Raw genomic sequence first — 13037 nt, forward strand, 5'->3', positions numbered from 1 at the left:
TAATAAGATGGGCATGGTTACCAGTCCTTTTGCACTGCACCATTTGCTGCTGTCAAAAGTGCCCCTGGCTGCTCTTAGCCAGGGGCGCAAAAGCCAAAATTGGGAATGACTCCCTGAGTCAATCCCTCCTTTTTTGTATGTAAAAATAGAATCAGTCCTGCCTAGAATATGGGCAAGTGTACTAGAGAACCACTGTATCAGAGAACCAGAGAGCACAGCTGCTCTGTGTCAGATCCTGCATAGATTATGATCTGTATGCTATTCACAGGGGGTGCTCCTGCAACAACCCCACCTGTTCATTCCATTCTTCCCCAGCCTTCCTGGGCTACCATAGCATTGTCCCCCCACTTGTGTGATGAAGTAATAAAGAATGCAGGAATAAGACACAGTGCCTTGTTAGTGAGAAATGAGTGGAAGGCAGCCTCCAGTTGCTATGATAGTCCAGATAGGACATTAAGGAGTGTGGAGGAGAGGAGCCCAGCATCCTGCTGCTAGTCCAGGGGCAATTAAATCTTTTCTTTACACATGAAGGGTGGGGGCTGATGAAGCTCAGCCCCCTGTTGATATGATGAGGACGGTTACCAGCCATACTGCACCATCTACCAGCAAAAATTAGGGCCAGGCGCCCTTGATCGACCTCATGGATGCTAGTACGCATGGTTACCAGTCCTTTTGCACTGCCCCATGTGCCAATAGGCTGATGATGATGATGGATATCAGTCATATTGCACCATCAGCCACCCATGGCGGGGGGGGAGTGAGGATGTCGGTGTTCAGTGCTGCAGCATCCCGTCTATCTTCAGCATTCAGTAAAGATACGGTGACATGTAAAAGCGTCAACAGAGGATTGTTTTCCCTTTCACTTCTGGGGGTGGGGGGGTGCGTAAATTGCCGAGCTATGCCCTGACCCACCGCGGACACTGTGTTTTACCCTAGAAGCATTTGGATCTCAGCCAAGAATGCAAATGCTTTTCAGAGACAGCAGGAACTGTGGGATACCTTGCGTCCTCAGTCCCCCCTCCCTCCATGAGCGTCCATTTGATTCTTTGGCTTTCCGTTACGCTCGTCACGCAGCAGTGTGCTGAGTCTGTGCTATGCCGTCTGTCCGGAGTTTTTTGAAAAATACTTTGGACCAGGCGTAACATTACAGTAATTCCCCTAATTAGATGCAGGAGTCTCCGAGCGAGATCACACTGAGGACGGTCACTGAAGGAGATAGAGAGCGCATGCTGCGTGAAAGCCAGCACAAACCAGGGCCCTATGCAGCCGTGCTCGTGGAGGCAATGCTCCCTGAGTACCTCATGAAAGCCTGGCGCGGAAAAGTGTGCTACCACGGAGCACCCAATAAGGCAGCTCTCCCCAGGAACCTCCTGCGGAGGCTTTTTGATTACCTCCAGGAGAGCTTCGTGGAGATCTCCCAGGAGGATTTCTGTTCTATCCCCATATATAGAGAGAGACCTCCTTTTGACATACTTCAGATTCCTGTTATATTAAGAATAAAAGTTTACATGGTTAAAGCACTTACCGAGTGATCCTTCCCCTGATTCAGGGTCTGGGTTAACGGCCGGGAAGGGTTGTTGGGGGATCTCCGTGACGGTGATGAAGAGATCCTGGCTGTCGGGGAAACCAGCGTTGTAAGCGCTGTCGCCTGCCTCGTCCTCCACAAACGCTTCCTCATCTTCCCCGTCGGCGAACATCGCCGAGGAACTGGCCGTCGACACTGTCCCATCGTCAGAGTCCATGGTCACTGGTGGGGCAGTGGTGGCAGGCTCCGTAGCGTCCGTTTGCCGCTTTGATTTTTTGGTAGCCTTGTCTGGGGTCCTTGATTTTCACGCGGCGCTGCGTTGCATCCCGGCTGTATCCTCTGTCTCTCATGGCTTTGGAGACCTTCTCATAGGTCTTTGCATTCCGTTTTTTGGAGCGCAGCTCCGAAAGCACAGACTCATCGCCCCACACACCAATCAGATCCAAGAGTTCTCGGTCAGTGTATGCTGGGTCCCTCTTTCTATTCAGAGATTACATGAACTCCTCTGCTGGAGAGCTCTGCATCGCTGCCGGTGCTGCTGAGCTCGCCCCGATGTCCAACCACGAAATGAGATTCTAACTGTCCAGACAGGAAAAGGAATTCAAATTTTCCCGGGACTTTTCCTGTGTGGCTGGTCAGAGCATCCAAGCTCAGACTGCTGTCCAGAGCATCAACAGAGTGGTGCAGTGTGAGATAGCTCCCGGAGCTAGTAAGTTCAATTTGCATCCACACCTAGCCTAATTCGACATGGCCATGTTGAATTTAGCGCTACTCCCCTCGTCGGGGTGGAGTACCAAATTCGAACTAAAGAGCCCTCTAGGTCGAATTAAATGACTTCCTGGTGTGGACGGGTGCACGGTTAATTCGAATTAACGCTGCTAAATTCGAATTAAAGTCCTAGTGTAGACCAGGCCTCTGTTTTGTGAGTTCCCTTTGTAACTTTTTGCAGTCTGCCTGGGACTTAGAATCATATAATGTCAGGGTTGGAAGGGTTCTCAGGAGGTATCTAGTCCAATGCCCTGCTCAAAGCAGGAGTAATCCCCAACGAAACCATCCCAGCCAGGGCTTTGTCAAGCCTGACCTTAAAAACCTCTAAGGAAGGAGATTCCACCACCGCCCTAAGTAACTCATTCCAGTGCTTCACCACCCTCCTAGTGAAAAAGTTTTTCCTAATATCCAACCTAAACCTCCTGCACTGCAACTTGAGACCAATACTTCTTGTTTTGTCATCTGGTACCACTGAGAACAGTCTAGATCCATCCTCTTTGGGACCCCCTTTCAGGTAGTTGAAAGTGTTAGGCCTGAATGAAAATATAGCAGGCAAAACAGTTATGCCAACCTGACTAAAGTCAGGCTAAAAGAGGTTTCTGGGTAATCCCAGAGTGGAAAAGTACTGAGAAGCAGCATTGTTTTACAGAGCCCTGGAAAACGTGAGATAAGCCTGAGATAAACCAGGGATTGCATTGCTGGCATACCATTAGCTGTGCTAAGGACAGTGTTTGAAGAGCTGATAAGAAACTCTAGCATCCCACAGTTCAGATTCTAACTTTTTAGTTGAGTTATAGGTTTGTTTAAAAACTCCCCTGTATTTCTAACTTTTGGGTGTTGTTAAGATATAATTAATAATCTAAAGTTGTAGACATAAAGTCTAGGCATGTGTGTATATTAAAAGTGTCTAGTTTTAAGTTGTTAAACAAAGGGGGGTGGGTTTTACTCAAGTGAGTGACGTATGATGTAATAAAACTGTCTATATAGGCTAATACTAAGCTGAAAAGTGCTGCTGGTTCTCACTGGAGACGAGCGGCCCTTTGTTGATGCATGCACTTGTCAATAAAGGGCTTTTGATCGGACCTTGCTGGTGTTGCCTGTCTCTCTGTGAACAGACAACGAATTTCGCTGTCGGGGTTAAAGTCCCCAACAAAAGCAGCTATCAAATCCCCCCTCATTCTTCTCTTCTGCAGACTAAACAATCCCAGTTCCCTCAGCCTCTCCTCATAAGTCATGTGTTCCAGCCCCCTAATCATTTTTGTTGCTCTCTGCTGGACTCTTTCCAATTTTTCCACATCCTTCTTGTAGTGTGGGGCCCAAAACTGGAAACAGTACTCCAGATGAGGCCTCACCAATGTCGAATGGAGGGGAATGACCACGTCCCTCCATCTGCTGGCAATGCCCCTAATTATACAGCCCAAAATGCTGTTAGCTTTCTTGACAACAAGGGCACACTGTTGACTCATATCCAGCTTCTTGTCCACTGGAACTCCTAGGTACTTTTCTGCAGAACTGCTTCCTAGACATTCGGTCCGTAGTCTGTTACAGAGAATGGGATTCTTCCATCCTTAACTATCTTGAATAGATTTATATCATCTGCAAATTTTGCCACCTCACTGTTTACCCATTTTTCTAGATCATTTATGAGCATGTTGAACAGTACTGGTCCCAGTACCAACCCCTCAGGGATAGCACTATTTATTTATTTCCATTCCGAAAAACTGATAATGTATTCCTACCCTTTGTTTCCCACCTTTTAACCAGATCCATGAGAGGACTTTCCCCTTATCCCATGATGGCTTACTTTTCAAAAGTCAATTTAAATTAAATACAATTTTTTTAAATTATATGTTGTTAGAAATCTAGACCTGTTATATGTTTTGGTTTAACTTGTATTATCCTTCTGTTAAATTTGCATTATCCTAACAAAACATTTTTCTTTATTCATATCTCTTTTATATATCTCATCGGCTCTGACACCCCCCCTGTAAATTCGAATACACCCCCTATTTCAATTTCTGGGGAAACCACTGATGATGGAGGGAGGAAGGGGGGAGGCTGTGCACCACAAGACAGCTGATTGCCACGGGCAGGAGGCGGGGGAAGTAGGGGGAAGACGCTGATTGCTGGGGGCCACCGGCAGGCGGGAGGCACTGGGGGGGGGGTTAGGGGAGCTGATGGGGGGCTGCCAGCTTGTTTAATACCTGTATTAAATTGCTTGTTTAAAATTGTTTAAAATGTATATAATGCCTTTTGTCTGGCAAAATTTTTTTTCCCTGGAACCTGATCCCACCTATTTACATTAATTCTTATGGGGAAATTGGATTCGCTTAACATCAATTTGCTTAAAGTCGCATTTTTCAGGACCATAACTACAACGTTAAGTGAGGAATTACAGTATTCGACACGCATCGCCACCTAGTGGCTGAGCAGTATACTACAGCTTAGCACTCCATTAGACAGCATGTGGGGCTGTCAAACTCCAGGTTTGGGGGGAGCCAGGCATGAGGGGAGCAGGGTGTGGGGGTCCTTCAGAGGTGCAGGCAGTGTGAAAGTAGGTGGCTCAGTTTGGAAGGGCAGGTGCAGTGTCACTGGTTCTGACGTCGCTCACCAGGTCTTGTCTTTTGTCGGCTACTTAGGGCTCTTCTGCACTGGAAACATTACAGTGGCACGGTGGCAGCTCTGCAGCTACAGCACTTCTGTGTAGATGCGACCGATGCCGACAGGAGGGGCAGGAGGGTCAATCCACCTGTATGAGAGGCAGTAGATAGGTCACTGAAATACAACATGCAGCTGAGTCTTTTCTCTCAGTGCATCAAGAGATGTGAGGGGAGAGCTCACTCAGGCCACAGCTTACATCAGCCAATGTTTGGAGATCCCCATGGTGACCAGCCATGGAGACAGAGACTTACCTCATTTCTTTGCTTTCTTCCAGCTTCCATGACAGGATTCCCCATGACAGGTAAATACCAACATAGACATAGGGTGTGAAGTCTGTCCATATGTGTGGGGTGCATGCTGCAGGGTGCAGCTATCTCATAAATTGGGGTGATGAAGGGATGAGTTAAGGTTATTTAATCTAGTCATTCAAGTGTAGGACTGGAGACCTGGGTTCAACTCCTGCCTCCATCAGACTCACCCCATGGTATCAGCCCATCACTTCCTCACTACATGTCCTAGTTTCCCCACAAGTTAATTGTTAACAAGGTGGGCTGTGTGGCAGAGTGCAGGGCATTCTGGCTGTTGGATACCGGTGGAAATCCCCAGCCATCCAGCATCCGAAGGGCTCACCCTTGCCCAGTAAGGCTGATTGAAATTTTGGCTCTGGCAGTGGCTGTTTGAGCTGTGCCACCTCACTGTTTACTTATTTTTCTAGATCATTTATGAATATGTTGAACAGTACTGGTCCCAGTACCAACCCCTTAGGGATACCACTATTTATCTCTCTCTATTCTGAAAAACTGATAATTTATTCCTACCCTTTGTTTCCCACCTTTTAACCAGATATTGATCCATGAGAGGACTTTCCCCTTATCCCATGATGGCTTACTTTTCTAAAGCCAATTTAAATTAAATACATTTTTTAAAAAAAAATTATATAATGTTAGAAATCTAGACCTGTTATATGTTTTGGTATAACTTGTATTATCCTTATGTTAAATTTGCATTAGCCTAACAAAACATTTACTTTATTCATATCTCTTTTTTATATCTCATCGTCTCTGACACCCCCCCCCCATAAATTCGAACACCCACCCTGTCATAAACAGATAGTTAAGGGTTAAGGTCTCTTTTACCTGTAAAGGGTTAACAAGCTCAGTAACCTGATGAACACCTGACCAGAGGACCAATCAAGGGACAAGATAATTTCAAATCTCTGTGGAGGGAAGTCTTTGTCTGTGTTCTTTGTTGGTTCTTTGTTCTCTCTTTGGATCTAAGAGAGGCCAGGACTTGTGCTTTGCCGGCTACTTAGGGCTCTTCTGCACTAAACATTACAGTGGCAGCTCTGCAGCTATAGCACTTCTGTGTAGATGTGACCGACGCTGACAGGAGAGGCAGTAGATAGGTCACTGAAATACAATATGCAGCTGAGTCTTTTCTCTCAGTGCATCAAGAGATGGCAGGTGAGAGCTCACTCAGGCCACGGCTTACGTCAGCCAATGTTTGGAGATCCCCATGGTGACCAGCCATGGAGACAGACACTTACCTCATCTCTTTGCTTTCTTCCAGCTTCCATGACAGGATTCCCCATGACAGGTAAATACAAACATAGGCAGAAGGTGTGGAGTCTGTCTGTATGTGTGGGGTGCATGCTGCAGGGTGCAGCTCTCTCATTAATTGGGGTGAGGAAGGGACAAGTTAAGGTTAATTAGTCTAGTCATTCAAGTGTAGGACTGGAGACCTGGGTTCAAATCCTGCCTCCACCAGACTCACCCCTGGTCTCAGCCCATTACTTCCTCACTACATGTCCTAGTTTCCCCACCAGTGAATAGTTAACAAGGCGGGCTGTGTGGCAGAGTGCAGGGCATTCTGGCTGTTGGATACCGGTGGAAATCCCCAGCCATCCAGCATCCGAAGGGCTCACCCATGCCCAGTGAGGCTGATTGAAATTTTGGCTCTGGCAGCGGCTGTTTGAGCTGTGTCAGTCTGAGGTGACCCAGATTTACCCTGGGATAGGATCTGCCCCAACAGATATTTTTGTCTTTAGTTATTGTTAGACTTGCATCATCTCAGCTCTGGCTGTGGCTGGTGAGTGGCCCCACCCCTGCACAGGGCAAATGAAGATGCTGTGTACTGACACTGGGGGCCGTGATGCTACCTGGACCTGTGAGAGGTGGGGGTGGGGTACCAGGAGATGGACTGTCGAGGTGCCGTCACCACAGGAGGGTGCTCAGTTTATCAGTGGCCCTGTCTGTCTGGACGCTGTGGAATATAGAGGAGCTGAGTCAGCCCCAGTGGAGTCTTTGGGGAGCAGAACTACAGCCCCATGAGGCTGCTGCTGTTGGCTCTGGTCAGGCAGGGTCATCGGGGCCCAAACGGGGAGGGAGCCCAGGCAGGGGCAAAGGGCAGTTCAGTCTCCTGACCAGTTTTTCCCATTTGCCCCTCGGCTGGGAGCCGCTCAGACTGAGGGCTGGCCTGGCCTGCACCCACCTGTCCTGTCATGGAGGGGGATTAACCCCAGCGGCTCATTTCACATTTTGGGCATCAGAGAGCTGCAATGGCTGCGACTTCCACTCACTACCAGCTTGGACCCAGGGCCCCAGACGTGAAAGCCCAAGTGCCTGTTCCTCCCACACCAGCCACTGGGCTGAGCTGGGATGAAACGGGAAATGGTGCCCTCCGGGGGAGAAGCCCCAGGTCTCCTTCCCCCAATATACTGCATAAGTTCATCCCCCTCGCACAGACTGTACTGGAGCCAGCATCCCCTGGAGAGAAAGACCCTGTGTCCCATTCTCCATCCCACGAGTCAGCTATTCCCCAATACCTGGGGCTGGATCAGAACTGGTGACCTCCATAGAGGAACCCCGCAGTGTCCCATTCCCAGCCTACCTGAACCAACCAGTCTGCCACACTGGGACTGAATGGCAGCCAGAGCAAACTATAGGGAACAAGCACCATCCCTGAGTGTTTATTGCCTTGGGTGTTTGCAGACTCTGGCATCTCAGAAGTGGCTCAGCTCCGACTGGTGAATGGCCCAAGTCCCTGTGCTGGGAGAGTCGAGGTGCTGTACAACCAGGTGTGGGGAACCGTGTGTGATGACGACTGGAACATAACTGATGCTGGAGTCGTGTGCAGGCAGTTGGGCTGTGGGACGGCGCTATCAGCCCCAGGAGGGGCTCGATTTGGGCGAGGATCAGACCTTATCTGGCTGGATAACGTCAACTGCGCAGGGACAGAAGCTGCCCTCTCTCGTTGCGGGGCTCGGACTTGGGGAGACCATAACTGTAACCACGGAGAAGATGCCGGTGTTGTGTGCTCAGGTAACCTTCATCTACCACTCTGCCTGTTTCAGGGAGCAGGCTGGGAAGCACATTACGGGGCATTGTCCTGTCACAGCCAGTACTGACCCCAGCATGGTGCTTGGGGCCTGTATTCGGGGAGCAATTTGGCGGGTCCCGTAGAGAGCCCTCTTCTCTCAGTCTGTGCTGACCCTAATTGCCCCGTGCTGAATGGAGCGGTGTCGGGGCTCAGTAGGGGAGACTCACACTTTCCTCTTGATGTCAGTGCTGTCCCCAAAGGGGGCCCATGGTGCAGGTAGGGGTGAGTCAGTAGGGGGCTCTCTCCTTTTGCAGTTGTGCTGGCCCTAATGCCCTAGTGCGGTGCCATGGGCCCCTACAATGAGGAAGTCTTGTCTGTGCCCGCTGGGGGTCAGCTCCCCGGCTCCCTCGGCCACAGGCCACACAAGATGTGCCCTCTAGGCCTTGTGGGGTGGGGGGTGACCTCTCTCCAGATTGGCAATAGGGACACTTCACCCTTCGGCCCACCGAGTGTCCCTTTGTAGCATCCAGTCCCTGTCTCGGGCATTCACAGCAGTCACAGATCTTCTGCTCCCAAAGGAACAGGGTCTCAAGGTGACCCGTTCCACCTCCCATCTCTGCCCCGATCAACACACAGCCCTAGATTCCTTCATATTCATACCAAGGACAAGTGATTTCACAGGGTGTAGAGATTCGAGGGGCAGCAAGGAGACGGGTTGGAAAGAATTGGTTCCATGGCCCATAAAATCGTACCACACTGACTAGAGCCTGGACTCATTGAACGAGATACTTTTCTGTCTGGTAGAGCAATGCTCACCCCACAGTCCTTCCAGGCTGTTACTCCAGGTGTGGCTGTGACCTCCTTTTCCTTAGAGAAACGCTGTCAGCTGCCTCCTGGGTGAAAGGGAGCTCTTGTCCCCTCTCCTCTTTCTTTGTGGGTACAGACCATTGTCTCTTCCCAGAGGAAGTCTCTCTTCAGAGACTTGTGCTGAGGGTCCTTTATCCTTGTAAATTCTCAGGCCTCCCACAGGGCCCAGACAGTGACTATAGCCTGTCTCCACGGCTGGGCTTTGTTCTATGTGCTGATTGGCTCAGCCCAAGGGATTTCCATGGCGCAGCTGACAAGCTTCACTTCAGCACTTCTGGAGACTCATATTCTACATTTTATATCTCTCTTCAACTACGTCCCATCCAAATATCTTGCCCCCATTAGGGTGACGAGTGGGCTGCTGTCTCTCAGTAGAGACCTCGTTATCTCTAGCTTGCTTCTTGCTTGCTTATATATACCTGCCCCTGGAAATTTCCACTACTTGCATCCGAAGAAGTGGGTATTCACCCACGAAAGCTCATGCTGCAAAATGTCTGTTAGTCTATAAGGTGCCACAGAACCCTGTAAAAGAAGCAGTGAGAGATAAAAAGACTTCCTTTAAAAAGTGGAAGTCAAATCCTAGTGATGCAAATTGAAAGGAGCATAAACACTGTTAGGAATCATAAAAAGGGGATAGAGAATAAGACTGAGAATATATTATTGCCTTTATATTAATCCATGGTACACCCACATCTCGAATACTGTGTACAGATGTGGTCTCCTCATCTCAAAAAAGATTTACTGGCACTAGAAAAGGTTCAGAAAAGGGCAAATAAAATGATTAGGGGTTTGGAGAGGGTCCCATATGAGGAAAGATTAAAGAGGCTAGGACTCTTCAGCTTGGAAAAGCGGAGACTATGGGGGGATATGATAGAGGTATATAAAATCATGAGTGATGTGGAGAAAGTGGACAAGGAAAAGTTATTTACTTATTCCCATACTACAAGAACTAGGGGACACCAAATGAAATTATTAGTCAGCAGGTTTAAAACAAATAATAGGAAGTTATTCATGCAGTGCACAGTCAACTTGTGGAACTCCTTACTGAGGAGGTTGTGAAGGCGAGGAGTATAACAGCGTTTAAAAGAGAACTGGATAAATTCATGGAGGTTAAGTCCATTAATGGCTATTAGCCAGGCTGGGTAAGGAATGGTGTCTCTAGCCTCTGTTTGTCAGAGGGTGGAGATGGATGGCAGAAGAGAGATCACTTAATCATTACCTGTTAGGTTCACTCGCTCTGGGGCACCTGGCATTGACCAGTGTCGGTAGACAGGATACTGGGCTAGATGGACCTTTGGTCTGACCCGGTATGGCCGTTCTTATGTTCTTATGGGTCAGGCCCATTACAACTAAAAGTGTTGCAATTTCAAATTAAGTTGAATTATGGATACCCAGGAATTTCATAATACCAGAACCCCCAAACAGGCCATCGGTCAGACCCACAGCACTGGCAAGACACAGCTCCGAAACTACCATTACTGGGGTGGGGCTGGAGCTGCTGATATGGAGTAAAAAGAGGCTCCACATGGCCCAGTCTAGGGCTTAAATTAACTAAGGGCAACAGCCAGGGACCAATCAACTTTCCTCTGTCCCTGGCTGGCCAAGAGGTAGATAGAACCTCTGAAGTGAGTGCTTTCCTCCCGCTTTCTACCGGGGCTGTCCCAGTCACCCCTGGCCCATCAAGTTTTCCGTCCAGTGAGGCAGGTGGGTGGCATCATCTCTCTCTTTCTCATTTTTGCATGGCTGGAACCAGTGTCCAGATAGCCATTGCAGGGGTCTGAGAGTCCATCTCGTCCCCATTCCAGTGTCTAGTCCAAGTCACAATTTAGCCTGTAACATTTACATTCTCTCTCCGGAATACAGGTTGTACAAATCATATCTCTCTCAGCAACCTTCACTTAAATCAACAGCTTGTTTTGTTTGGGATAGGGTGAAATTCCCTGGGGATCAATGGTATGAGATCTGCAGGTGGCTAATATGTTTTCCATGTTTCTAATTTTCCTGTAGACGTGAACAGGCCATGAGAGGTGCAGGATGTTGGAAGATAAGCGTCTCAGTTTAGCTTTTTAAAAGATTGATTTCAATGTGTCAGAGCCAGCAGAAGAGGGAAGAAGAGGACACTCAGGCACTGAAGGAACATTTCAGAAATTTGGAAATATGAAGAATTTTTGGTTTTTGAAGAGAGAAATAAAGAGCAACATGAGTTTAACCTACCTGATTTGTTAACTGGGAATGAGGATGTATGTCAATTTCAGACTAGTGCCTCCTGTGCAAAGGGAAAATGTGAGTTTGATGTAAAGAGATGATGCTGAATTATAAATTATAATTTTATTTCTGTTACATGTATGCTGGGCTGTAATGTATGAGAGGGCTCACTTTCTATTTCATCATATGAGTCAGAATTTTCTTTTTGTTATCTTTATACAACTATTAATTTCAGTTACCTTTTTTCCCCCAATATATTCAAAATAAAATAAAATTTAAAAATGAAAAACAAGTATTGTGCAGTAACGTGTATAGAACTGAGTAAATAATTGATTTTTTTCGGCTCAGGAACCAAACTAAAAATGTAGTTATTTCGAACCAAAACTGATTTTTTTTGTTTTTTTTCACCAAAGCAAAAAAAAAAAAGTTGTTGGATTTGTTTTTTTTCCATTTTGGATAGAAAACACCCAAAACTCTATGAAATGAAAAATCTGAAACTAAATTAACTTGGGTGAGGGTTATGCGGGGGGGAAGGGTTGGATTTTTTTTTTGTTTTAATTCTGAAGTGTTTTTTATTGGAGATGAATTTTTTTTTGTTTTTTTAATTAATTTAGGTTTCAGGTGTTTTTTCCACTCCTTAAAAAATAAATATACCCAAAGTTCAAAATTAAAACATCCTTTTGAAATGAAAAGACGATGTTTCATTTTGAAATGGTTAAAACAAACTGTTTTGACTTTTAAAAAAAAATCCATTTTTTCAGCCAAAAGTATTTTCCACATTCAATCCAAATTCCTGAATAGTTTCAGTGCCTCCCCAATGCATTTTTTTAGGTTATGTACTATTCCCCCCAAAAAACTTTCACCCAGCTCTGAACACATTCGCATATTCATAGTTCTTCTGCTATGTAAAAAACATATAGTTCTATTCAGTGGTGAGCTGGAGCAGGTTTCCACAGGTTCTCAAGAACTGGTTGCTAAAATTAGACCTGCATGGAGAACCGGTTGTTAAAGGGCCAGGGGGTGGGCAAAGAACTCTGGTCCATGGGCCGGACCATCCTGTTGCTCCGCCGGCCCTTCCCCCGCTTCCCCCCAGCTGCAGCGTGGCCAGCCGCTGGCACCAGCTGGGCAGCTCAGCTGAGCTCTGGAGTCATCCTGCTGCCACTTTTTGAATGGCCCAGCAAGGTGTGTGTGTGGGGGGGCTGCTGCAAGCTCCAGGGCTGGCCAGAAGGGAGGGGAGGGGGAAAGTGGGGCAATTGGCCCAGGCCCTGCAGGGGCCCCCGGCCACATGAGAATCTCTGCCCCAGCCCCTCCCCCCCTTAAATCAGAACTTTTTATAGGGAACCGGTTGTTAAGATTTTGGCAGCTCATCACTGGTTCTATTGATTTAACTGGCGCATCAATACTTTGGCCTTTTGAGTATTTTCCCCTTCACCAATTTCTTCCATTTGAGCATGTGGCCTTTAGAGGGTAAAACACTAGATTAATTCTTAGCTTGCACTCCCTTCTGCTGTGACAAAACATGCACCCTTCTGCTGGGGGGGCAGGGGGTTATACTGCTCAGCACTGGGAAGACACCCACTCATTTCAGGTACCACAGTGAAGACGAGTCAGCGTCAGACCTGGAGGGGTTAAAAGAAGAGTTTCTGGAGCAAGTTGATAAACCAGGGCCTTATCTAAAGCTTACTGAAATCAA

The 13037-nt window shown here is 47.5% G+C and overlaps 1 protein-coding gene across 1 annotated transcript in view; it reads left to right on the top strand.

Moving 5' to 3' along the window:
• Nucleotides 1–13037, top strand: part of LOC120388133 — a 736578-nt gene that overhangs the window by 365133 nt on the left and 358408 nt on the right. The window contains 2 exon segments of the mRNA XM_039509761.1: nucleotides 5229–5255; nucleotides 6524–6550. Of these exon segments, the coding sequence (XP_039365695.1) occupies nucleotides 5229–5255; nucleotides 6524–6550 (54 nt within the window).

This window comes from Mauremys reevesii, linkage group 22 (assembly GCF_016161935.1).
Source record: "Mauremys reevesii isolate NIE-2019 linkage group 22, ASM1616193v1, whole genome shotgun sequence".
NCBI lineage: Eukaryota > Metazoa > Chordata > Testudines > Geoemydidae > Mauremys > Mauremys reevesii.